This window comes from Erinaceus europaeus, chromosome 10 (assembly GCF_950295315.1).
Source record: "Erinaceus europaeus chromosome 10, mEriEur2.1, whole genome shotgun sequence".
Taxonomy (NCBI): Eukaryota; Metazoa; Chordata; class Mammalia; order Eulipotyphla; family Erinaceidae; genus Erinaceus; species Erinaceus europaeus.
In genome coordinates, this window is record NC_080171.1 from 39,046,011 (window position 1) to 39,073,254 (window position 27,244).

Here is a 27,244-nt window from a genome sequence, read left to right on the forward strand (position 1 = left end):
TTGAAGACTTTGGATTACTTGGGAACTATTTGTTCACAGGTGGTGAAATAAATTTATGTGAAAACATACTTTACATTTTGTGCCTGGGTGAGTGGGGGATGCATATTTACTTAAATTCAGCATGGTCCCAAACTCTGACTATACTAAGAATAACCCAATTTTTTGGTTTTTAGTGCTGATTGAGTTCCTGTTGAAAATGTAGTTTTCTGGGAAATGACAATGGGTTATCAATAGCTTTTAAATATCCCAGTGGATTTCTATATGCTACCAGGGTTAAGGATTAATAATTTGAAAGTTAGAGGCACTAGACTTTTGGCTACTTTAAAGTAATCAGAAACCAAGGACAACAAATTGATAGCCACCAAATAACTTGTATTATGGGTTGTATGGTATAAAGTATAGTGACCTCTCAATGATGTTCACATGACAAGTCCCAGAATCTGTAACTATGTCAGGTTACTTGACAAAGAGAAATTAAATATTCTAATAAACAGGAGATTTTCATGGACTATCCAAATAGATCCAGTATAATCATAAAAATCCTTAAAAATTAGTAGAAGGGGTTGTGACACACCATAACTCTCAGGTTTCATAAACAATTTTCATGTCTGAGACTCTGAGTTCTCAGATTCAGTTTCTAGTACCACAATAATAAACCAGATCTGATCAGTTCTCTGATTTAAAAAAAAATGTATAAGAAGTAAAGACTGAGAGGGAGATGTGACTATAGAACAGTCAGGTACAATGTTGTTGGTTTTGACAATGGATGAAGGTACCACTAACTTTTGACCTATATAACTATAACGTAATTCATTTTAGGTTAAATCATGAAGTTTGTGGCAATTTATTGCATGGCCTCAGGAAACTAATATAGGTTGTCAGTTCACAAAATTTTCCTGAAAGAGGTAAATTTGGGCAAACGTTTGCAGGAACATTGTTAGTGAAAGAAGAATTCAGGGAAATAGAGGTTAATATTTGAGTACATCAGTTTTTTTTTTAACTCTCAAGATTAAGGCCAGCCAAATATCTTATTTGGATAGTGCATTCCTTTGCCATGTGCATGACCTAAGTTTGAGCCTAGCTTCCATTGCATTGGAGAAAGCCTTGGTGCTGTGGTGTCTCTCTCTTCTCTTTCTCTCCTTACCCCCTCCCTCCCTTCCTCCCTGCCTCTTTGTATCTCTCTCTATATATCTGAAAAAGTCATCTCAATACAGTGTGGCCTCTGTAATCACCCAAACCAGAACAACAAACACCCCTCAAGATTGTACAATGCCTATTGTCCATACTTAAAACTTAAAAAGCAGTGTTATGTAATTTTTACTTGTTTTACAGGTGGAGTTAGAGATAAGAGATTCTTCATGATTTTTCTCAGTATACTACATCAGTTGTGACCAACTTCATAGATCTAACAGGTGACAAAACACTTGTTTTACCTGAGTGATTTTAAATTACTTAAGTCAGCAAAGAAACAGAATCTGCAGCTTCCATACAACTCATCACTTGAATGCAAACTAGAGCTTACTATTTATATTAATCTCCTTTATTCATATCTGTTGACTCTGCTGATTTCATTGGATCCATCTGAATTAAAAAATATGATATACTATACACAGAGAATTTAAAATATTATATAATACACAGAAGAGGGAACAAAGAGTCTTTCACATACACATTTTTATTGAGAATCTGTGTATGACATGAACATTAATGAGTATATTAGTGACATACATAAATTAATAAGAGAGGCAAGATCTCTGTTTTCATGGAATTCACACCTGATGGAGTGTGAGTCTGAAGAGGTTGCTTAGAGGAAGGTAACTAACTTCTAAGTTATATCAGCAGGCTGTGAGCTAATATGGAAATTACTGAATCCACAAAACAAGACCTATAAATCCTAAATTCCTGGGATGAGGAACTATGGGTCAGATACATGTTAAAGTGTGAAAACCACTGGGAACTAACGAATCACAGCTGGGTAGCACCTTAGGCTCAACTGCAAGACTTTTCCACCAGGTTAGTGCTGTGGCTCCAGTACAAGAAGCCCTTGGTGATTAGAGTATAATTTTTTTTAAACAGAGGAAAGCATGAACACAGTCCCCCACTACCACAAATTATGCCATGAAATTTCTTACATTTGGGGAAACTGAAAGTGTCAGCACATCCAGAGTGCAATTGATAAACCTTCCTCTGGGAAAATATCCTTTGTGATCATGGCATCTTCCCATGCCAGGTAAGTTTTATACAGTATGATCTTAATGTGTCAACAGTGCTCTAAGTTGATAACTGAAGCTTGAGTCAATCAGCCAGGCAGTGGGTCCTAGGCAGAATAGTCAGAGGGTGCTATGACTGTTGTGCAAAGGTCCAGATGTGAGAGAAAGCATGAAGATGGATTTGATTAGGTTAGAGAGAACACACACTAAAACTCCATGATTTTAAGTATGGTTCATAGTTATACATCCAAGTGCTTATTGCAGGACTTCGTAAACTTTAATGCACACACAGGAATTATCAGAGGATCTTGCAAGAATATGGGAAAATTCTACTGTCCCAGCTATTGCAGAGATTACAGGCCAGAGGGGTCAGGAGGTCGTGTACATGGTTAAGCACACACACTACAGTGGGCAAGGACTCAGGTTCAAGCCCCTGGTCCTTACCTATAGGGGGAAAGCTTAATCAGTGGTGAAGCAAGGTTGCAGGTGTCTCTCTGTCTCTCTCCCTCTCTATCTCCACCTCCCCTCTCAATTTCTCTCTGTCTCTATTAATAAATAATTGAATTTAAAAAGTAAAAAAAAAAAAAAAAAGAATACAGGCCAGACAACAAGCATTTGGGGAGGGGCGACGACAATGGGTGCCCTTTGCAGAATGTGATTTGAAGATAAAGAAGAAAGAAGCAGCCTAGCATAACCTTCCAGCCTGCTGTTCTGATTATTTTCGATCAAGGTCGCAGTGCGTTTAGTCCTACCCTGTCTGCTCCCTGCCCACTCAAGATAACTGAAAGCATCCCTTGGCGAGGCCAGCAGACTTAGATCAGTAAGTGACCGCTGTTGCTCTCTGTAATGTGCCAGGCAGCCAGGGAGGCGCTGGCAAGGTATATGAGACGGAGGGGGGGGGCTTTCCAGGGGCTTCTCTCTCCAGTCTTCCTCACCCTCCTACCTCTCAGGACAGACACCAGTGGTTCCTGCCGCAGAGCTTTTCTCTGCAGCAGCCTCTTGCGCTTGGTCGCAGTTCTGGGCGCTGTCCATGGTTGCAGCATCTGTCCGTGCGCCACGTCAGGCGGCCGCAGCAGGGCCTTGCGATTGGCCGAGGAGCCCCTCGCCACCCCCCAACAATCCCGCCCCGCTAGGTCGGGGCTCCGAACCCCCAGCCCCTCAGGCGCGCGCCAACCAGCTTGTGGGGCACGCCCTGGGGCTTCTAGAGTGGCACACCCACTTTCGTTATTAGGGCGGAGTAGGGCTCTCTGATCTGGCGGTAGGGCGCGGGGGTGGGGCAGGGAGCCCAGGGACTAGACTGCTGAGGGCAGCGACAGTCCTAGCCGCCTCCGAGCGGCAGGAGGGGGCAGTTCTCGGGTTGCCACTTGGAGTGACCCCTGCTTCTCTTTACTGGCATCACAGCTTCCCCCCGCCCCTCCGGATACTCCTGGCCTAACAGCCCTTCTCAACAACATGGAAGAATTTCTGCAACGCGCGAAGTCTGAACTGGTAAGTTGAGGGACCTGGCAGTGTGCGCGCTTGTGCGCAGATGGAGGAGAAAGGGCATTGCAGCAGAAACAGAGGAAGAAGAAACAACTTAACCTAATAGTTGTCATCGGTGGTGTAGTCCTCCTAGGAAGGGTATCAGGACCTTTGGTGCTTACTACAGATACTCTGTCTCTTGCATCTTTCCCAGATCCCGACAAAGTGTGGAGCTAGGATGGTCTTGGCCTGGCAGAAGTTAGGGTCCAGCTGTCCTGAGGTTGGAAAGAGGCAGATTCAGTTACTTCTGCAGTTTGTTCCTGAAGACTAGAGGGTGAATGGGTGTGGTGCTCTTTGAGAAAAAGGGCATAGCCTTCTGCACATGCAATATATATTACAGTGTAAAAGGGGGAGGCCGGGCAGGAGGCCCTTAGAACTGTTCTTGAACTGGAAGTAATGGCAGAAGGTAAGTAGAGAAAAGATGTGCAGGAGTGCACAGCTTACCCAACTATTCACATCGAGTTTGACTTGTTAGTGGAGAAGTGGGGGATGTACATGTGTAAAAAATTCTGTTTTACGGATTCTTATTCAGCTCTGGAACTTGGGGCAGAGGCAAAAGGGAATGGCTCCAACTGCTGCTTGTGATGTAAGGTTTACCAAATTTTTGTTTTTCTGGAGGAGACCAGCACGATGGACTGGGTATGTTTTAACTGTACTGTTGTCCAAAGAGTGAACAGTTTCAGTGTGTGTGCTGACAGTTGCTACATCTTCTGGAAACATATTCTAGCAGTTTCCTAATTCCAGAGTGTTTTGGCTTTCTGGCATAGCTGCAAGAAACATTATGGAAATGCTTCTGTTTCAGCACTTAAAAAAGAAAGAAAGGAAGGAAGGAAGGAAGGAAGGAAAAAAGAAAGAAAGCATTTTGAAACATTATCTTTAATGAACAGTGAAAGTGCCATTTGTGAGCCTGGCACAGGAGGAAATACATAATTTATGATGCCTTAACCTTTAAACCTTTATAGGAGCCAAAATATAATGTCTGCATTACGGCGACGCCTTAATCTCAAGGCAGGATACTAGCAGCTTTATTACTGTGTTTTACTTTCCTTATCACAACAAAGGGAGTGCAGCTGCAACTGTGGTTCTTACATTTGTTTAACTGTGAGTATCTGTGTAAAGACCACTGGAGTTGATTAGTGTTAATGTAAATACTGCATTTCCAGCCTTAATGCCTTCCACAGAATGAATGCTTGTGGGGAATTTAGAACTGATAAAGTTTGTGATCATTTCTGTTTTTTTTTTTTTTTTTTTGCTGGCCCTCATAATTCTTCTTGAGCACACGAGAGAAAATACTGACTGCAGAAACTTACATTTATTTCTTATACTACAAGTATACTTTCTATTTCTTATCTAAGAATGGTGAAGAAGGAAAATGAATTTTGGCAACATTTTTTTTCTTTTTGTGTGAGTAAGACTGAATATTTACCAGTGTTGAAAACAGTTTAATCTGCACCTGCATTCCACTTCCATAACATGTTCTGAACAATTAACGTTTACATTGGTGTGGTCTGATGTGAACAAAAGGTCTATCTCATTACTGATGAGCAATTTCTGGGATGGAGAAATTCTACTTTCAGACTAATCAGTTTAAAGTAATGCTAAGTTTATTTACCGAGTCCCTTCATTAGCTGAGCAATTGCTCCTACATCATTAACAGGGGGGGGGGGGGGGGGAGACAGGAACAAAGTAAGTGGTTGTTTGAAATACTATTCCTCATTTCCTGCTTTAGCCAGAGTAATTACTGCTACTTTTATTTTTTCTTGGAATAGCCTTCTTGTTGGATCACAATTAGTCTTTCATATCCAGCCACAGCAAAGGTGTTTTGATCACTTTTAGTGTCATATTCTCTTGACAACTTACATTTTCTAGGTAAATAAAATCTTTACTTAATATGCAACATTCACTTACAGTATTAGATAACGTATTAATTTATAGGTTAGATAACCTTTTATTAGGAGGAAAAATTAAGTCAATAATTATGGTATTTCTTTATAAGAAGTTTATTCATAATAAGATGGTAGATTTTTTCCAGGTTAGGCTAATCTTTTGGAAAACATTTTAAGAAAAATTCTATGTTGGCTTTCATTTGAATCTTAACAGAGAAAAATTAAGTAGAATTTGGATGTTGTATTTATTAATATTGATTAGTATTGGTATGTTTGTGTGATGTCTAAAATATAATTTATATTTTTTCCTACTTACTTTCTTGACATTTGTGGAATATATATATATGCATATTCTTTTAATATTTTTAATTAACTATAAATTATTTTAATAGTTTGAGATAGTCAATGTCCTTTTCCTAAGTCTTAACCATGTCATCATTGGAACTGACAAATTCCAATAAATACATTTTAAATTGCAGAATACAGTTGTTTTTACTCACAGATAAAATCTTCAGTAATCAAAACTATGAAGAAATTGCTTTTTTTTTTTTCTGACAGGGACCCTTTACTATTCATTTGTCATTGAAAGGAGAAAAGTTCTCCTATTCTAGATCAGGCCCTTGGGTTAAGCATAAATCTTGAAAGGGAAAGGGATATTTTTAAATTTTAATCATACTGACACTTATGTCTTTGCAATTTAGAAATCACTCTTTTAATTATTTTTTAATTAAAATTTAATCCCAGTCTGATTCTTCTTATTTCTTAGATGACGTGGGCTGACATAATCTACTCTCCTTTTCCCTAAACCTTTCTTCATATGGCTTCAGAATATGTAGCAATTATCAGAAATGGCAAAAATAACTCCCCAAATGAGGCCTCAGAGGGAGGATCTCCTCCTGGGGTTGAAATGCTTCTTCTTGTAGGGGAACTGGAGGAGGGTAAACTTCTGTATAGTTTTTTTTTTTTTTCCTGGAACTTCTTTGTGGTAAACCATGCCTGAAAATGGAGGACAGCAAGTAGAGTGGTCATTCCTTCCAAGCACAGTCTCCAGAAATGACAGAAATAAATTGTTACAATGATTGTTAAAACTGTTAGGATCAACCATTCTACAGTAGAAGAGAAGATAACCTTCTCTTGTGTGAGAAGATAATCAAAGAGAAGGTAATCAAAGATGATACTTTTTACCTAGATTTATTCATGAAATGTGAAAATCCTGCTGTTTCTCATCTGGAAACTTACTGCTAGAACTAAAAATTAGAGTGAAATCTCATTTTTTTTTGAGGGGAAAACTGAGGGGAAGAGAAAGATAGACATCTGCAGACCTGCTTCACTGCTTGTAAAGTGACCACCCTGCAGGTGGGGAGCCAGGGTCTCAAACAGGCATCTTTGCACTGGTTTCACACTGTGTGAGCTTAACCTAGAGCACCATCACCATCTTTGCCCACCTGACATCTTTTCCATCTGCCTATTTAGAGATGAAATTGTGACAGATCAGATATTACCATTCCAGGTCAACCTTCAAGTTTTATTCATTTTCTCCAGTTTTAGTTCCATATCTATGGTGGTATCTTAGTCATTCTTAGTTCTATCATCTCAGTGGTAACAGAAGTTGAAAGGTACAGGGTACAGAAGTCCCTCTCTTAGGGTACATGTGGGCATTATCCTCCAAGTTCATAGTGATTAACTCAGGAAAGTATTCAGCCTAAGGTGACCTTGTGATGGCAGTAAATGATCTAAGTTTCTGAGAACATCAAAGAGAATATATAATAAATGAATGTGAGCTCAGGGTCTGGTTGGCACGAAGTCAAGGTCCTCTGGACCTGATCAACTGGACAGATCAGCTGCAGACTCTCTCCTTGCCCAGTCTTCATCAGCTGATGTGATTCAAGCAGGTGCTAATGGGTGGAGGTGACTTTAGGGCACATGTCCTGGGATACAGGTCAATTCCCAGTCTTGGATGTATGAAGTAGAAGTGTCAGTTGCCACAGGAATGATATAGGGGACATTAATGTCCCAGGGATGCTATTTCAAAGAGAGAGTAGGGATTGAATCCCTGCGACAGTCTGGGGAGTGTATCTGCCACCTCAGCATTGACAGCTGCCCACAAGTGGTTCATCTCTGCGGTAGGTATTGGCCTGTAAACAGACTGCTAGAAAAGAGGAATTCTGGGAGACTTGAGTGCCAACTTATGTGGTATTAGTACAGGATCAAGAAAGCATATCCAACATTCTTAAGAGAATTACTACATTGGAGTTGATAGAAGAGATGTTTTTTTTTAAATACATCTTTTTACTTATTTATTATTGGATAGAGATAGAGAGAAATTGAGAGGTTTGAGGGAGATAGAGAGGGAAAGAGACAGAGATCTGTAGTCCTGCTTCACCACTTGTGAAGCTTTCCTCCTGCAGGTGGGGACAGGGGCTTGATCTTGGGTCCTTGTACATTGTAATGTGCACGCTGAACCAGGTGCACCAGTGCCTGGCCCTAGAGATGGGTTTTAAAAAGAAAGTAAAACACTGCAGCCTGTCAGTAGAGTAATTGCCCTGATTAAAAAAAATCGAGGAAGGGGCTGGGTGATGGCATACCCAGTAAAGTGCACACATTGGACTTTAAGTCCCCCGTCTCCACCTGCATTGGGGAAGAAGTGTCGTAAGTTGTGAAGCAGTGCTGCATGTTTCTGTCATTGTGTCTCCCTCTCTACCTCCTCCTTCCCTCTGAATTTCTCTGTGTCTCTACCCAACAAATAAATAATTTTGTTTTAAAAAAATTGGAGTATATTCTTTCTGATTTCCTTTATAGGAAGCAGGTGGTACTTGTCAGTAAAAACCATCTATGAGGTCGATATTCCCTACCATTTAAAAGGCCAGTGTGGTAAGACTGGTAATGTTCGAGAGACAAGAGACACAGTTTCTTTTGGGGAGCTGAGCTCATTCTGATCAGCACCTTCCCCACTGCAGTGAAGCGAGATGCACTTAAGACACTGCCTCTTGCCAGGACTCTGATGAGCAGGAAAGGCAGGAATCCAAAACTCTTCTGTGCATGTGGTACCCGCCCCCTTGGAGGCTGGTGAAAAATGAGCCCTAGATTGCTTTAATCTTGGCATCAACCCTGTCCTCACTGCCCAAGTTTTCAGACTGAAAGTCCTGGTCTGTCCCTGCTCCAGCACCTAAGGAGAAGAACCAGGCTTTTTCAATGCGATCTCATAGTGCATGGGTCTACCTCAAAGGTAGGAATTGCTCACTGCTATTCAGCTAGCACATGTGATCTTATGGGGTGTGATCAGGTAAGCAATGATATTCTTTAATCAGTGAGTTGGGGGAGTATTTTGTTAATTAAGCAAAAAAAAAAAAGAGGCAACTTTGGTATAACCTGCAAGGTCTATGTAGCATTTGTTTGGGCAGATATTTACATTGCTTTAGGTCTGTTGTACTTGTCTGAGCAGCTTTGTAAGCAGTGGTAGCTTAGTGAAGGAGGAATAACTCTTTCATTCTAACTCCCTTCTCTGGAGGCTAGCTAAGCAGAGAAAAGAATGAGGGAAGAAGACCTGGGTATAGATAAAGACAGCAAAAGATGAAAGAACATATGGTGACCAAAGAGGTAAGATTCATGACATTGCCTTGACCATGGAGCTTCTTAAACCCTGAGATTTATCAGAGAGTCATGGAGTTTGGAATTATATTTGTAAAGGAATTGGGCTGAGGTATTCAGAAGGCATCATTCAGAAGGAATCTTATATGACTTACACAGTTTAGATTTTTGTAGTAAGCTACTTAGTCAGCAGCTACTTGTTAGTAAGCTGCTCTGCCCAAGGTCCGATAGTAGCTTACTCAGAATCTCTGGCAATTTTACAAATCTATTTCTGAGTCCTGTGACCTTGGGTTATAGTTTCTAGGGAAAAATAATCTTTTCATTCTTTTTTTTTTCCGTTTTTTTTTCCCTCCAGAGTTATTGCTGGGGCTTGGTACCTGCACTGTGAATCCACTGCTCCTGATGGCCAGTTTTTCCATTTTTGTTTTGTTGTTGTTGGATAGAACAGAGAGACATTGAGAGAGGAGGAAGACAGAGAGGGGAAGAGAAAGATAAACACCTGCAGATCTGCTTCACTGCTTGCAAAGTGATCCTTCTGCTGGTGGGGATCTGGGGGCTCAAACGGAGATCCTTGAGCTAGACCCTGTGCTTTGAACTAAGTGTACTTAACATGGTACACTACCACCTGGCCCCTATAACTTCCCTTCCCTTCCCTTCCCTTCCCTTCCCTTCCCTTCCCTTCCCTTCCCTTCCCTTCCCTTCCCTCCCCTCCCCTCCCCTCCCTTCCATTTCCCTTCCTTTCCCTCCCTCCCTCCCTCTCTCCCTCCCTCCTTTCTTCTTTCTTCCTTCCATCCTCTCTTTCTTTCTTTCTTTCTTTCTTTCTTTCTTTCTTTCTTTCTTTCTTTCTTTCTGTTGATTTAATAATAACAAGATCATAGGATGAGACGGGTACATATCCACACTGTTCCTACCGCCATAGTTCCACATCCCATCCCCTCCATTGGAAACTTTTCTATTCTTTATTCTCTGGGAATATGGACCCAGGATCATTATGGGGTGTGGAGAGTGGAAGGTCTGGCATTTGTAATTTGCTTCTCCTTTTGAGCTCTGAGGAGGATAGCTAGATTGCCCTGAGAGATCAAACCCACATGATTAGAAAAACTAAGATGATAAGAAAACCTTGGTTTTTTAATTAATATGAAAAGTGGGATTTTGAAATATCTCTGCAGATTTTTGGTAAAGCCAAAATAATGTACATACAACATTTAGCACAGAACTGGGTCAATGGGCTGCTTCTCTTCTTTTACCCTCAAACTGATCCTTTTCTACATTTTTTTTTTTTTGTCTCTGGGACTTTGCCAGAGGTTTGTGCCTGCCTGATCCCACGTTTCCTGGCAAATTCTTAGTGTTTTTTTTTTTCCTGAGACAGAAACAGAGAGGAAGAATTGGAGTGGGACTGAGGGACAGAGAGAAGGGGCACCATTCAACAGCCCATGAAGCTTCCCTTCTGCAAGGTGCTCCCATGCGGTTCCAGCTTCTGAACCCAGATAGATCCTCACACATAGCTAAGTGTGCACTTTACTGGGTAAGCTATCTTCCAGCCCAGCTGCAATCCTATTCTCTGCAAATGGCTGAGGTTGGCTAGTGGCTCACCCAGTTAAGCACACTCATTATCTCTGCAAATGGCATTCTTATTCATGTGGTTTCTCTGCTTGGAAACCTCCTTGTCATTTTTTTCCCTGCTGACTAAGACATTTGGATGTTTCTAATGGCCAGCTAGCCATTCTCCTACAGTCCACTATCCCACTGCTGCCAGAGAGACCATTGTGAAAGCCTCTTATACACCTTTCCCTTAAAGTCTCAGCAGAGCATTCCATTGCACTTAGGAGAATGAACAACACTCAGCAGAATCTGAGGATTTAGTGCAATCTGCTGACTAGCTTCTGGCTACTTCTTCCACTTAAATAATTCCCAACACAGTTTTAGGTTAGGTAAAAAATGAAAGGAGACATCTTTGCTGAATGACACCCTTCTCAATACTCACACCTCTCTGCTCATCTCATGAATCTGAGTCAGATTTTTGGTAATGTCTCAACATCACTTACATCAACTCATCAATCTATCTCCATTGGGCATGTTTGATTAACAAGAATATGTCTTTGTTCATGGTTGTATCTCCATTGTCTAGTTCAGTGCCTCATGTTCAGGAAGGAGGATTTAAATATATATATGTGAATATATACATACATATATATATATTATTGCTACTAGGATTATCATTGGGGCTAGGTACCTGCATGGTAAATCCTCTGCTCCTGGATTTACTCCCACTTTTCTTCTACTTCTTCTTCTTCTTCTTCTTCTTCTTCTTCTTCTTCTTCTTCTTCTTCTTCTTCTTCTTCCTTCTTCCTTCTTCCTTCTTCCTTCTTCTTCTCCTTCTCCTCCTCATCCTCCTCCAAATTTTTTTTAAATTTATTTTTTATTTTTAATATTTATTTATTTATTCCCTTTTGTTTCCCTTGTTGTTTTATTGTTGCAGTTATTACTGATGTCGTTGTTGGATAGGACAGAGAGAAATGGAAAGAGGAGGGCTTAGACAGAGAGGGGTAGAGAAAGATAGACACCTGCTGACCTGCTTCACCACTTGTGAAGCGAACCCCCTGCAGGTGGGGCCTCCTCCAATTTTTACCAGAGCATTGCTCAGTTCTGGTTTATGGTGGTGTGGGGAATTGAACCTGAGACTTTGGAGCCTCAAGCATGAGAGTCTCTGCATAACCATTATGCTATCTACCACCACCCAATCCCTACTTTTCTCTTTCTTCTTCTTCCCTTTCTTCTTCTCTCCTCCTCCTCCTCACCACTAATGGCTGTTGATTTCAGTTTTCTGGCAGACATTCTTGTTTCTTGTTCCTTGTTCCTCATACCCTATGCTACCCATCACTGAGACCCTTACTCACCATATATGGAATGATTGCTAAAGCTAAAGGTGATTGGTCTACTACACCCATCCCTCCCAACATAAATATATATAAATACCCTTGCTTGCTACAATAAAATGAGTTTGCTCTCCGACACACTTCCAGAGGTTCGAGTCTGTCTCCGCTCACTCACCCCCATCTGCAGGTTCTTTTCCCTGGATCCCCAGAGGCCACTTTGGTCTCTGCCACCAGTGACCAGGAAGATGGAGTGCCAAGGTCACCCCACAAAATCTGCCATTTATTTTAAAGATTTCTCTTATTTACTGTGTGCTTGTGCACACAGGAGACGTGGGGGTGATAGAGAGATTGATTCACATGAGACAGAAAGAGAGATAAGTCAGAGCACTTCTGTGGTACATATCAGGAACTTAACCTAGAACCCCATGTATGTGAGTCCAGATCTATACTATTTCTCTAGTATTGGCTCACAGTTTTTTACTTACTAGGCAAGCATTCTGAATTTCTTTTTGTTTTTTAGTTTTTTTTAAAAAAATATCTTTATTTATTTAATATAGACAGCCAGAAATGGAGAGGAAGGGGAGATAGAGAGGGAGAAGGACAGAGAGACACCTGCAGCCCTGATACACCACTCATGAAGCTTTCCCCCTGCAGGTGGGGACTGGGGGCTTGAACCTGAGTCCTTGCACATTGTAGCACATGCACTCAACCAGGTGCGCCACCACCTGGCCCCCTCTTAATTTCTTAAACATCACCAATCTCAGCTTCTTTACCTGTAAAATAAAAATAATAATAGTATTCTTCTCTGAGGCTCTTGTAGGTGTGCATGCACTGAGACAATAATCTGCTTTTCATTCACAGTAATAAAAATGTAAAAGGTCACTGGTGGACAAGGAAGCCAAGGAGTCTATTTGCATTTTCATAGACTCGAGGACAATTCTTATTTCCCACTAGTTCCACTGGTATGTGCTGAACAGCTAAGCTCTAAGTGACATTTTTTTCCTACTTAATATCCACAATGATCTTGTGAAGTATTTCTCTCCTTTTTCAGATGAGGAGACTGGGGCTCTGTAAGGTAAGAGATTTGCCCAAAGTCCCATAGTCAATATAAAACAGATCCAGAATTTGCTCCCAGACTACCTGGCTATAGTTTTATGTCTTTCTCTCTCCTCTCTCCTCTTCTCTCCTCTCTCTTCTCCCCTCTCCTCTCCTCTCCTCTCCTCTCCTCTCCTCTCCTCTCCTCTCCTCTCCTCTCCTCTCCTCTCCTCTCCTCTCCTCTCCTCTCCTCTCCTTCTCCTCTCCTCTCCTCTCCTCTCCTCTCCCCTCCCCTCCCCCTCCCCTCCCCTCCCCTCCCCTCCCCTCCCCTCTTCTTTCTCTCTCTCTCTCTCTCCCTTCTTCTCCCCCTACCTCTCTCTCTCCCTCTCTCCTCTTCAACCCTCCCAGATTTCTCAGAAAATTTTTTTTCTCTTTAAATGAAAACAATTTCCCAGGATGATAGGAGGACTGTGTGTTAAGTTCTAATTTCACTTTGTTTGATCCAAATGGCTTTTATTTTTCTGTGGAGAGTGTTGTATATTTAAGACCCCTTGGACAACTGAGTAACCAGCCATTATTACTGAGAATCCTCTATGAGGAGAATATGGTGCTACACTGCTTATGATTTGGCAGAATACATTGGAAGAGTTTTCTTTCCCTGTGTGCTTGTGTAAAAGAAAAATAAAAGGCTGCTATGTTATTTGGAAAGATGAGGGCATGGCAGCTTTTAAATGATCAGAAATAGGATGGATATTTAGTGAATTTTTAATATTGAGAATGTGTTGTAAGAAAAATTTCAAAGTTTTTTTTTTTTTTTTTTTTTGCTACACTAGCTGCTGGAGAATGTATAGATTACATTGATTTCCATGCTTACTTGACTGTTAGGTGGAGTGAGCTCACTCTAGGTGACATAGCTAGTGAGGAGAACTAGAGTTAGAAATCAGCTCTCAGGTATGCTGAGTTTATTTTGCATTTAAGCCCATTGGTTTAGCAGCAATACAGAAAACTGCTGGTTCTGCCCAAGACATAAAATTGTGAAGAAAAAAAAAAAGAAAAAGGCAAAAATGGAAGAGAGAATTGGAAGGGAAATAGGAGAAAGAAGGATAAAAAAAGGACAGAGAGGAATACACAAAATAAGACATTGTCTAGATTTGTTTGTTATATTGCACCAAAGCAAAAGATTCTAGGGAGGGAGGGGAGAGAGGAAAGTGGGATGTGTGTGTGTGTGTGTGTGTGTGTGGGGGGTTGTTTGGCCCTGGTATATGATGGTGGAAAAGGACCTACTTTGGGGTGAGAGTGTTCTTTTATGGGTAGATGAGAAATTGTATTCATGTGTCAACAATTGTACTGTAAACCATGAATCCCCCCAATAAAATCCTAAAATAAAATAAAAAATAATTGAGGAGAGTAGTAAGTTTGGGAAGAGGTAAGGTTTAGGAAAAACTGATGATGGAATGTGCCCAAACAGTTCAGTTGGGAGAGTGTTGGACTGAAGAAGAAATGATGATGGAATGAGTTGGAAATGCTAAAGTTACATGACTGTATGTTACATAAATGTAACATAAAGTTACATTTCTGTTATTTACCTCTCTGGCAACATCACTTGTTGAGAAATCTTCTGAAAACTGACCATAGTCAAAGTCAACTCTTTGCTTCAGACAGATGAAGTAGATTATTGACAACATGATCTTAAAATACTCCTCCCTATCTTGATCTTACTAGTGAGATGATGATACCTGTTAATCATTTAGAGCACTAGGAACACTGTAAGGACATGTGAATGATAGTTGTCATTATAATAACTATTACTAAATTTGCACTTTGACATAGATTCACAAATATTCACAAACTTGGCTTTTCCAGAGGGGTTAAATAATAAGAGGTAGCTGTCAGAGGATTTTTTTTCTGATAATTTACAGTGGAGTAATCCCATAAACAAAACTAAGATAAACAGAACCACAAGAAGCAGACCCAGTCCCTCAATAGGTGTTATTCCATGTGGCGTAAAGTAAATAGTCCTAAATATTTGCATGGCCTCTGGAAGTCATAACATCAGTAACAAAATACAGTACTGGCACTTATGACACTGATAGGACCTATGCAAAGTAATCATCGAGGTAAGATCATTGAAGTCCTGTGTCCAGGTTAATGAGAAAAATGGGATGCTTAAGCAATTTCAGAAAAAATTCTTACAAAAAGTAGCTAAAATAGAAAAGATGAGAAAGAAGGCCTGGGCAGTGGCATACCTGGCTAAGTGCATACCGCCATGCACAGAGATCCGAGTTTGAGCCTAGCTCCCCACCTGCAGGGGTAAAACTTCACAAGCATGTCTCTCTCTTTCCTTAGTGAAAGACACATTTTTTAAAATCTCTTTCCATAGTGAAAGAGAGAGTCAGGCTGGGAGTATAGGACCTGTCAATGCTCATGTTCAGCGGAGAAGAAATTACAGAAGCCAGACCTCCAACCTTCTGCATCCCACAATGACCTTGGGTCCATATTCCCAGAGGATTGAAGAATAAGAAAGCTATCAGGGGAGGGGATGGGATATAGAGTTCTGGTGGTGGTAACTGTATGGAGTTGTACCCCTCTTATCCTATGGTTTAGTCAATGTTTCCTTTTTGTAAATACAATTTTTTTAAAAAAAATTAAAAATTAAAAAATAAAAAAACAAAAAGGAGGCATATCAAATATTAAAAATATTTATATAAAGATAAGGATTAGATAGTGGGAGAATCAAATGACAATGGCTACTTATTAAGTAAATAAAATTTTAATGAAACCTAGGCCTTTCTTAAACTAAAAAAAAAAATTCACAAGCAATGAAGCAGGTCTGCAAGTATCTCTCTCTCTCTCTCTCCCTATCTTTCACTCCCCTCTCAATTTCTGTCTTTCTATCTAATAAAAGAAAGAAAGGGAAAGAAAGGGGAAAAAAGGGAAAAATGACCACTGAAAGTGGGTAGTGCTAGCACAGAGCCCCAGCAATAACCTTAGTGGGAATATAAAAAAGAAAGAAAAGATGAGAAAGGGAATTGTCACATGGAGGTTGAGCTTTGTTTGTTTGGGCAAGTCCGTTGCATAGGGGACTTTGTTCTTGAGTGGAGCCAGATACATGTTTTACAGTTTTAATATGATAATCAGTTAGGACAGAGATGGTAGTAAATATCTGAGCCTGATGTGGAGAGGCATAAGGGCTTGTAGCATGCAGAATATATGAGAAAATTCTCTCCCTGCTCCCATCCTGAGTTGAGAATCAAATGTGTGTTGGACTCCATAGAATAGCAGTAGTAATGACCATGGCTGATGAACTTTCAATTATTTGAAAAGTTTTATGGAAGAGTTCTCAATTGCAGGAACCATTTACTTCCTCCATGGATAAACCATAACTTTTAGGATGTGTGGCTTTATTGTTGTTATTATTTTTTAATTTAAAAAATCCTGGAAGTATAATAGGTACAGGGGTGACTTAGAAAGGAAGTGAAGGTAGGACCATTGAAAAAAATGAGAAAAAATATACATAAATATAGATAGATAGTTATAGAATCAGCCCATACTGGTGACCTTGGGAGAACTACTGAAGTTTCTAGTGGAGGGGATGGAGACACATAACTCTGGTGGTGGGAACCATATAGAATTATACACCTATTATATTACAATTTTGTAAATCAACATAAATCACTAATAAAATATCCATCGATTCAGAAAATCATTCTCTTTGCTCTGAAAACAATCTACCAAATAACTGAAGGGTACAAAAAGAGAATTGTGTATGTTTCTCTCTTGGAAATAAGAGCAGAGGCAGAAGTTCATGCTAAATGAAGACACAGTTCTCTCCTCTTTGCACACTTCCTCTACCAAGTGGTCTGTGGTGCTAATCAGCTGAGCACCTGGCTCTGGAAAGACAGAAATGTTGCAGCTGGTGGGCAGATCAGCTGCTTTGCTGCCTGAAGGGACACAGGTCTGGCTGCTCCTCTGGGAAGGCAGTGTCCCTGGGCCTCTGTCCAGGGAGGCAAAAGGGCAAATCCTCTGTCTCCCATTTGTTGCTTCTTAAACACTTCCGTGTTTCTCCCGACTCTTAGCGGCCTGGTTTGGTCTGTATGCAGCACTTCCCGGCCAAAATATCACATGGGATTCTTTCAACTCTTGCTGGCTCCAATATAAATAATTTCTCAGAGTCACTGTTTTTGGAGGATTTAATTGTTTCAGCAAAAGGTGAGTAAAATTTTTCAACAGATCCTTAGGAATTAACACAAGCCTAAACTTAAGACCTAGGATTTATTTTATCTTTTGAGAGTTTATCAAGATTGTTGGAAGAACTTTTCTTTTTTTATTTTAGATTCTAGGCATACTGAAAGTATGACCTTGGGAAATGTATACAGGCCATAAGAAAGATAAACAAGATGGATACTTTTTACTCTAGCTGAATATTTCTTTTGCTATTGCATTGTGAATTTATTTTGCAATACCTTGTAATAAAGCCTTGCACAATGCAAAGCTCTGGTGCTTGCCACTTGACTGGTGCCCCTGGACTGTAGCCTGAAGCACCATCACTATTGGCTCCAATTTACAGGAAAATCCACTCATTGCAGAGGATGCAGATCAAATATTGTCCCAGAACTGGCTTTTAAAACATTTTGAAAAATTTATGAGTCCTCCGGAGTTAGGTAGGGGAAAATGTATTCATCATTTCCATGGAATTATTTCATGTCAAAATAGGCTTCTGAAAAGTATAACATCTCTGTAAAAGAAAATTCATTCTCAAGAGGCTGCATATACTAGCATTTACATACACTGCTTTTATAGAGCTCATGAATATTACGTCACAATACTATGTCATATTTGTCATTACTGGCTTCTTTGTTACACTTTTGCTCTCAGCAAGATTTACAGTCAGCCACCTAGTTGATATGTCACACTGACAATCCTCTGACCTGCTACGTTAGGGAGTGGTGTGGACAGTAAGCGCTGAGGTGCTGTATGTTTAAACACAATGTAGCCTTTTAGTGATTTCTGGATGAGAAACTAAATTATTTTAATTGTAGACCTTTCTGTTTAGTTATAAAAGCATCAATCTTCAACATTGAAACAGATGACTTTATACTATTTAGCTTTCTGATATGCTTTAGGCTTTTTTTGTCTTTTCCACAAAAATATTAAGGCAAAATTAGAAGTTAGAAGACAGGTGATTAATAAACTGTACATATTAGAAAATTTAACAATAGGGATAAAATTTATTCATTTCAGTAAAATATGACAATATTTCATCAAGTGGTTTAGTTAGTGTATTTTTGTACATAGGATTAAAATAGGCTATCCATACATTTTGGCACTCCAATTTTTATTTAGCTGAACTTATTTATTGACTATTTCCCTATATTTTATATAGTAGTCTGAGTCTGCATCTTAAATAGTAGCATAGAAGTTTATAAAGGAGACATACTATACTGGCCATACATCTTAGTTGTTCCTTCTTTTTGTGCTATTTCTAATCACACTATAACAAACATTTTGTACTTAATTTTTTTCTATTTAGGATTATATAATTAAAATAGCTTTTTGAATATATAATTACTGGGACAAAGAAAGATATTCTTAAGATTCTTCATATACTTTTTCAATTGGCTTCTGGGTGAAAAATACCAAATTTCAAGCCCCAAGGAGGCTCAAAAAAGTTAGCTTGTCTCATAGAACATTGTGACAAAGGTTAACTTTTCTCATAGAACATTGAAATTAAGTCAGTTATAGATTTCAGGTCTCTGGACACCACAGTCTGTGCTTCTGACATATTTGAGAGAATATACAGTATAGCAGGGAAAGGATGCTAATTTTGAAATTTGAATTTCAGCAAATAATCTGAACTTGCCTTTCTCTTAAACAAAGACAATCATAACACATTCTGTGCTCTTATGTGAGACTGTGCAGCAGGATATAAGGAAAGCCATGATATATATATATATATATATATATATATATATATATATATATATATATATATATTCTTTCTCCCTTGATTTTTTTTTTTTTTTTGCCTTCAGGGTTATTGCTGGGGCTTGGTGCCTGCCCATGGAGGCTATCTTTTTTTTTTTTCCCATTGTTGTTATTGCTGTTACTGTTTTTGTGTAGGACAGAGAAAAATTGAGAGAAGAGGGGAAGACAGAGAGGGGGAAAGACACCTGCAGACCTGCTTTACCACTTGCGAAGCCACCCCTGCAGCTGGGGAGCTGGGGGCTCAAACCAGGATCCTTGGGTTGGTCCTTGCACTTTGCACTATGTGCAGTTAAGCTCTCCCTTGATTGTTTTAAAAGGAGGGAGCATTATGGAACAGTTGAGTTAGTTGCTATCATATTTGGTATGATAATCAAACCAGTTGTATTGTACTTTTCCACAGCTTTCATTTGTGTGGTCTCACTTTATCAACCATGGATAAAATACATGTTATTTTAATCTTCACAGATGAGAAGATTAAAATAAAACAAGTGAATCTCAAAATGTCCAAAGACATATAGTCAGTGAGTGGCAAGAGATGGGCATGAAATACGTGTGCTTCATTCTTAAAACTTTGCTTCCAATAATAATAGAACCTTTAGGGGGGTAATTTTGGTCTGTCCTTTTAAAAGATAGTCTGGGACTGGCAAGATTGCTTAAGGTGTTAAGGTGTTAGAGCATGGGAATTATATGCCTGAGACTGTAAATGTCTCAAGTTCAATCCCAGGCACTACCATAAATTAGAGCTGAGGAGTGCTGTGATCATTATCTCTTAAAAACAAATAGCTCTTTGAAAGTAGTTTGAACTTCTCATTAAGCATTTGGTGTTTTGGATTCATCTGGAGAAAAATGGCAGAGTAAGAATACAGAGCACTTTTCAAAGAGGAAAACCAAGAAAGTGAAACACTTCTGTGTTGAAGCAGTGTTTCAGGAAATTTTCAGGAAAGTTAGCCCGATGATCATTGAAGTTTTATGTGATAGACTGTGACATACAGTTTGCAAGTGTCATGTGTCATGGTGGAAACATACTGAGCTCCATGGGCTCTGAAGGCAAGGTGTCACCTGTGATTGGAAAAAAAAAAAAAAAAACACCTGAGATGATTCATCCCACATAACCGTAATGGGGAATTCACTTACATAAAATTCAGCTGAGACCTCTGTGTAGTATACAGAGGAAGTTTAATTGTTTAACATGAGCTTCATCCTTGTTACATGAGTGGTATAATTCTGTCAGTGTCACTCTTACTCCCCTCTCCCACCCCCACTTCTCTATTTGTATCATATCCATTAACTGGTGAAAAAAAAACTGAAATGAATTGATTCACTATGGATATTCTTTAGTTTAGTCCAATTTGATATAGTATAAGTTGAATTCTCTTTTTAAAAAGCCTTGCATAGAGACACATGTATCTCTGTTTAAAAATATTTTTTATTTATTATTGAATGGAGACAAAGAGAGAAATTGAGAGAAGAGGGGAGATAGAGAGGGAGAGAGAGACAGGAAGACACTTGCAGTACTGCTTCACCAATTGTGAATCTTTTCTACTGCAGGTGAGGACCAGAGACTTGAACCTTCATCTTTGCACACTGTAATGTGTGTGCTTAACCAGGTGCACCACAGGTGCCTGTGCTCGAAACATATATATCTCCACACCAAAATTTTTATATCTATGACACATAGATCTTGTATGTTTCCCAAATTCAATCTTCCCAAAGATTATAATGCTTTAGACATTTGGATCTGTGGATAGAGGTCCTGAGTTGCCTGTGTTTTCTAATCTGAGAATGATTAATTCAAAATGGTGGAAAAAAACCCCAACAACATGAAAGCATAATTGAAAGAAGACTTAAAAGTGATGGAGTTAAGGTTATCTAGGCTGAAATTCTGTATGAGTAAAAATTTCAGGCTTCTAGGACACCAGTTGTTTTGAAAGTCTAACATACTTTATTTACTTATTGAGAAATCTTCAGGATGATTTATATACAGCATAGTAATTTCTTTACACATATTATATTAGGAAGCTCTAATATATGCTTTGGGAAATATACCTGGGATGGTATTTGTTCTAAATGTTGGATGGGAGTGAAAATCACTGGTTCTCAGAGACCTATTTATGTAGTTGTTAAATCATGCACACCTGCTAAATAATTAGCATGCAGAGAGGCTATGAAAGTAAATTCTTGTGTGCCACAATGCTCAGCTATCTCCTCCTTTCCAATTGTCCTTCTTCTTTCTTAAAAACATAATGCAGATTACATAGGGGGCCAAATAGGGATATTAAATCAGTGTCTTGTCATAACCAATATCCCTAGAACGTCTGGATTTCCTTAAATCATCTTGGCCCTGCATCTGTCTATCTGTCTGTCTGTCTGTCTATCTATATTTTAGCAGAGTCAGAGAAATTGAGAGGGGAGGGGGAGATAAAAAGGGAGAAAGAGAGAGAGAGAGAGAGGAAGAGAGAAAGAGAGACCTGCAGCACTGTTTCACCACTTGTGAAGCTACTCTTAGGAGGTGGGAACTTAGGGCTTGAATTTGAGGTCTTGTACATTGTAAAATGTGTGCTCAAACTCAACCATGTGCTTCACATCCTCACCCCTTTATCCTTCTAGTATTCTCCCTTCACTAAAATCCACTCTTTGCTAGCAAATTAAGGTACTGACGCCTATCAGTATTTGCTCAGTAGATTGCACATGCTATTTTAGTTGACCTTCATAAGCAGTCTTTTAAGACAGGCATTTAGCAGCTGGTAAGTAGAAGGGAATACTAAGCCCCAGAGATCTCAAATTACTTGATCAAGAGCATACAGTTGATGCATGTAAGATGTATATCTCAATACATTTTATATGTATGTTTGTGGAGAGAGAAGTTGGGGAAACCAGAGCCCTGATAACCTTATGGTGATGCTGGAGATTGAATTTGGGACCTCAGAGCCTCTGGCATAAAAGCCTTTTGTGTAACAATTATGCTGTCTCCCTAGCCATGTATTAGTTGGGAGGTTAATGGTTTACAATACACTTGTTGGCACATGGGTACATTTTCTCATCTCACTATAATTAGTGTCTGCAAAACACTCTCATCCCCAGGTTAGGTTCTTTTCCATCATCAACTACCAGGACCTGAAAGCCCTTACCCCACGTGCACCTCTTCCTGTCTTCCTTCCCCAGAGTCCTTTGCCTTGGTGCAATAACATTCAGCCAGTCCCCTTTCTGTTCTTGTTTCTTAAGTTCTGCCCATGAGTGAGACCATCCCATATTCACCCTTCTCTTTCTGGATTATCTCACTTAACATGATTCCTTCAAACTCCATCCAAGATGAAGTGAAGATGATTTCATTTTTGACAGCTCAGTTACCACTATTCTATTATATATATAGCACAACTTTCTTAGCCATTTTAATGAATACTTATGGAGGTAACATTGGCTTATTTTTATTTTATTATCTCTATTTATTTATTGGATAGAGACAGCCATAAATTGAAAGTGAAGTGGTAGATAAAGAGGGAGAGAGACAGAAAGATACCTGCAACACTGCTTTACCCCTTGCAAAGCTTTCCTCCTGCAGGTGGGGACCAAGGGCTCAAACCCAGGTCCTTGAGTATTATAACATATGTCCTCAACCATACAGCCCTGGTGACATTAGTTTATACCACTGTATAAATTTCAGCTTTATGGCATTATAATTCAGCTTTACAGTACATTACATTGTATCATGATCACCACCTAAGTCCTATCACAGTCCAATCAACCCCCTTAATTCATATACTCTCACTACTTCAACCCCTGCTCTCCTCCTCTGTAACCATTAATTTTGTTCTCTGTATCTGAGATTGTTTTTGCTTGCATCTGTTAGCAGTACTGTTAAATATTCATGAATTTAGGACTCATCTGGAGGTGATGCTAAAATTCAATTCTGAGTAAGTACAGTTTGGGGTAGACGTGGGATTCTTCACTTCCAATAAGCTGTCAGGTGATGTGAAGGCATGGACCCAAATTTCAACGTTGAGTAGTGCACATCTAGAACACTGATTTGCTGGGGGCCAGGGAACATTCTTCCTTCCTGAAGTAAACTTTTCCCCACAGAGAGGGTTGCTCCCCTGTCTTTTCCTTATAACAGCAATCACACAAATGCCTGATGAGCCGGTGCCACTACTGTCTTCCAGGTGATCAAGATCCAAGCCCAAGCAAGAAATCTTTAGTGCTCAGATTTAAGGTGAGAAAAGAGTTAGTTTGGGATATTAGTTGAAGGATATCTCCCTGCAGTGTCCACCACAGAAACATCTATCTGTTCTAAGGGTCTGTTTCTAAGGAAGACTTTGCATATTCCTAATAAGTGTCACTATTAAAATTATTTAATATCCCTTACATTTTCCCATCTAAAACATGTGGCCTTTTGGTTTCACAGTGTCTGGCATCAACAAAGTGATAAATATGATATTATCATATCATAGATATGATACTGAGAGTTAGGGAAGTAGTGAGACGAGACTTGAAAGAAATAAGTGTCTTAAGAAATGCTGGACTCCAATCTAAGTGCTTTGAATTGTCATAGAAGGAAACTCTCATACAGTCTGTTACTGTGAAATTTTACTTATGAGGGGTGGGAGGGAGCGGGTCCCAGTTCTGGGGACAAGACATCTTCCCTTACCCCTCTTCCACCAACACCCCCCCCAGCACCCCTGTGCTCACCTGCCCCCCCAGAACCCTGTACCTCACTCACCTAGGACCTGTGCAGACCTGCAGAGAGAGGGAGAGAAAGACCAGGAGTACTGGGGTGGTGGTGGGGTTCAGGGGTAATGGGGCGGTGGTGGCTGTTAAAGGACCTACCTCAGTGTACCCCAGGGTGCCATCACTTAGCTCACTCACTCCAATAAACAGAGCCTGGGTTTTCTTGGGACTTGCAGTAGGATACATAATTTTTGAGTGAAAATCTCCACCCCCCCTTAAACAGTTCTATTCATCATTGCTTGGTCTGTCTGTTTAAATGATCCTTATAGTTTTTGTCTTTATTTGACATGGACTTTCTGGCTGTTCTTCAGTGTCTGGATGCTTATTTGCCTTTTGTTTCCTTTCCCCTCCTCCCTGTTGTTAGTAGTTCAGTTTATATGTGATGTGTTGTTATGGAGTTCCTTTATTATTTATGTCCTTCCTCCTTTGTTGAGTGCTCTTGCCTAGTCATTCTGCTAGAATTGAGTTTTTGTTCACACTCTATTTCCTACAGCCCTGTTGCCCTTTCCCATTTCTGTTCTCATAACAAAAGATTCTGTTTCTCTTAACACACAGGGGAACCCGATACAGTTTGAAGATGATCTGAAAATATCTTTGCGTATTTATTTTAGGTCCTGCTCTGTATCACTCATCATTCAATAGGTTATGCCGTGTTAGCAAAAGTCACCAAAATCAGTGACTTTCAGCTGAAAAGGTGTGTTTTCACTTTCACTACAAGTAGTTGATTTTCAGCTATGGCTCCAAGTGACTTCTTTATTCTGGGATGCAGGCTGAGTGAGCAGTAACTCCTTGGGATATGCTGTTTTTGAGGTAGGGAAAAAAAAAGAATGAATGAGAGAACTACTGAGATCCAGTCATGTTTCTTGGAACTTCTGTACAGAAATGGAATAAACCATTCCACTCAAATTGAGTCAGGTGATCCAGCCCAGTATCAGTGGAGTAGGAAGTGTGATCCTCCCTAGTCACAGAGTGCAAGCTATGTGGTACTGCATAGGACACATTATCCTTTTGTAGATAGGACACTTAAAATTGGGAATCATTCTGCAGTCTGTTACATAATTTAAAGCTAGGTTTGATTCTGTCAAGTGGAAACTAGTCAGAAGCATACTCTCACTCTTTGGATAATTATATATTGGGTAGATAACCACCAAATGAAAACTTTAAAGCATCTAAGATTCTTGGACATTTTTAGTATCATTAATCAGTGAAAATTTACAAGTTATTTGTTAACTCGCATGCATCTGGCTGAGGCTTGGATCTAGGTTGTTTCCTTTGCCACATTTGGGGTAACTCTAGGCTGCATATGTGTTTCAAGTTGGGGATTTGAAGATACCTTTCAATCTCTAAAGAAGCGTTTATGGAACACAACTGCTAAGGAAAGTACTTTAAATTCTCTATGCCTCAGTTTTTTCATATATGATTTGGAAGCAATAATAATAGAACCCTCCCTTTATAGAGGATCTTGAGGATTAAATTAGATATTAAATATTAAAACTGAGAACTGTGTTTCATACATAATAAAAACATTTGAAGGAGAGAGGAGGCAGTAGATCACCAGTAGAACTTATGCCTTATACATGTGAGTCCTTTATTTTTATATTTTGTTTTTATTTATAAAAAGGAAGCATTGACAAAGCCATAGGATAAGAGAGGTACAACTCCACATAATTCCTACCACCAGAACTCCATATCGCCAGACATTCCACCTTTCCACCTTCTGCATCCCACAATGACCTGGGGTTCATACTCCCAGATGGTTAAAGAATGTGAGTCCTTTTGTTTACCCCCAGAACTACATAAAAATGAAAGAAAAAAATAGAGTAGCATTCATGGCAGAGTGATGCTGTAGGTTCTCTCTCTCTCTCTCTCTCTCTCTCTCTCAGAGTGATGCTGTAGGTTTTCTCTCTCTCTCTCTCTCTCTCTCTCTCTCTCTCTCTCTCACACACACACACACACACACACACACACACACACACACACACACACACACACACACTTTGAAGGTCTAGGTGGTGGTGCACCTGGTTGAACACACACATTACCATGCACAGAGACTCAGGATCAAACCCCCAAGCCCCACTTGCAGAAAGGAAACTTTGTGAGCAGTGAAACAGGTGAGACTCCTGTAGAGGTGTCTCTCTTTCTCTATATAATTTATCTCCCCATTCCCAATTTTTATTTGTCCTGTCAAGAAAAAAATGGCCATCCGGAGTCATGGATTCATTATCTAAGCACTGAGTCCCAACGATAACTCTGGTGGCAATAAATAAAATAAAGAAGAATAAGGAGAAGAAAAAGAAGGAGAAGGAGGAGGAGGGGGAGAAGAAAGAAAAAAGAAAGGAAAAGAAAATTGAGCATTTGCTTTGATGATGATGGCCTCTATCATTTTGGAATCTGAGCCCTTGAAAATATTTGGAGATTTCAAGTCCATCAATTTTGGGACATATATAATATGATTTATATTTTCAAATTTAATATTTTATGTAAATATTATATGCAAATATTATATATAGTTATGTATATGTAAATAAACAAAATAAAAATTTGCAGAATAAATAGGGGCTTAATTTCTTTGTACATTGATAAGACTAACATTGATTTAGGGAAATTTTTTTCTTTTTTAAAAAATTTTTATTTATAAAAAGGAAACACTGACAAGACCATAGGATAAGAGGTGTAAAATTCCACACAATTCCCACCACTAGAATTCCGTATCCCATTCCCTCCTCTGATAGCTTTCCTACTCTTTAATCCTCTGGGAGCATGGACCCAGGGTGATTATGGGGTGTAAAAGGTGAAAGGTCTGGCTTCTGTAATTGCTTCCCCTCTGAACATGGGTGTTGACAGGTTGATCCATACTCCCAGCCTGTCTCTCTCTTTCCCTAGTGGGGCAGGGCTCTGGGGAAGTGGGACTCTAGGACACATTAGTAGAGTCATCTGCCTTGGGAAATCTGGTTGGATCATGGTAGCATCTGGAACCTGGCGGCTGAAAAAGAGTTAAGATATAAATCAGAAAAAATTGTTGACTAATCATGAAACTAAAGGCTGAAATATTGTGGATGAAGTTGAGGTCGCCATTTTGGAAAAAAGCTATTTTAGTTATATTCCAAGGGGCCCATGACCCTACTATTTTTTGCCTGCGCATGACGTCTAATATGCAGGTAACATAAATTATTGTCTGGGGCACGGTGTCATAGTTGGGAAAAGGACTAAAAAGCTGGATCAGGGAAGAGAGTAGCTCCCAATTATGGGAAAAGTATAAATATTGTTGAATGCAAACCCCATCGATTTGATCTGTGGCCCATAGTCAGCACAGGAGCCTATGTAACCTCTGTATCCCTGTAGGTCTGAGCTCACATTCCGTGGTCACAGCTAGAAACCCTCCAGGCTGTGCCAATTTCAGGACCCATCATCCTCAGGT

The 27,244-nt window shown here is 39.7% G+C and overlaps 1 protein-coding gene and 1 non-coding gene across 2 annotated transcripts in view; one reads left to right on the forward strand and one right to left on the reverse strand.

The window, feature by feature from the left end:
* Positions 1-2,073: 2,073 nt before the first annotated feature.
* Positions 2,074-2,238, reverse strand: LOC132540988 (U1 spliceosomal RNA). Its single transcript, XR_009552193.1, has one exon. It is a non-coding gene; the product is annotated as a U1 spliceosomal RNA (small nuclear RNA).
* A 1,267-nt stretch (positions 2,239-3,505) lies between these two features.
* PRUNE2 (prune homolog 2 with BCH domain) overlaps positions 3,506-27,244 on the forward strand; it is a 328,462-nt gene continuing 304,723 nt past the window's right edge. The window contains exon 1 of the mRNA XM_060199543.1: positions 3,506-3,698. Coding sequence (XP_060055526.1) covers positions 3,663-3,698 — 36 coding nt within the window. The 5' untranslated portion in view covers positions 3,506-3,662. The remainder of the gene's footprint in view (positions 3,699-27,244) is intronic.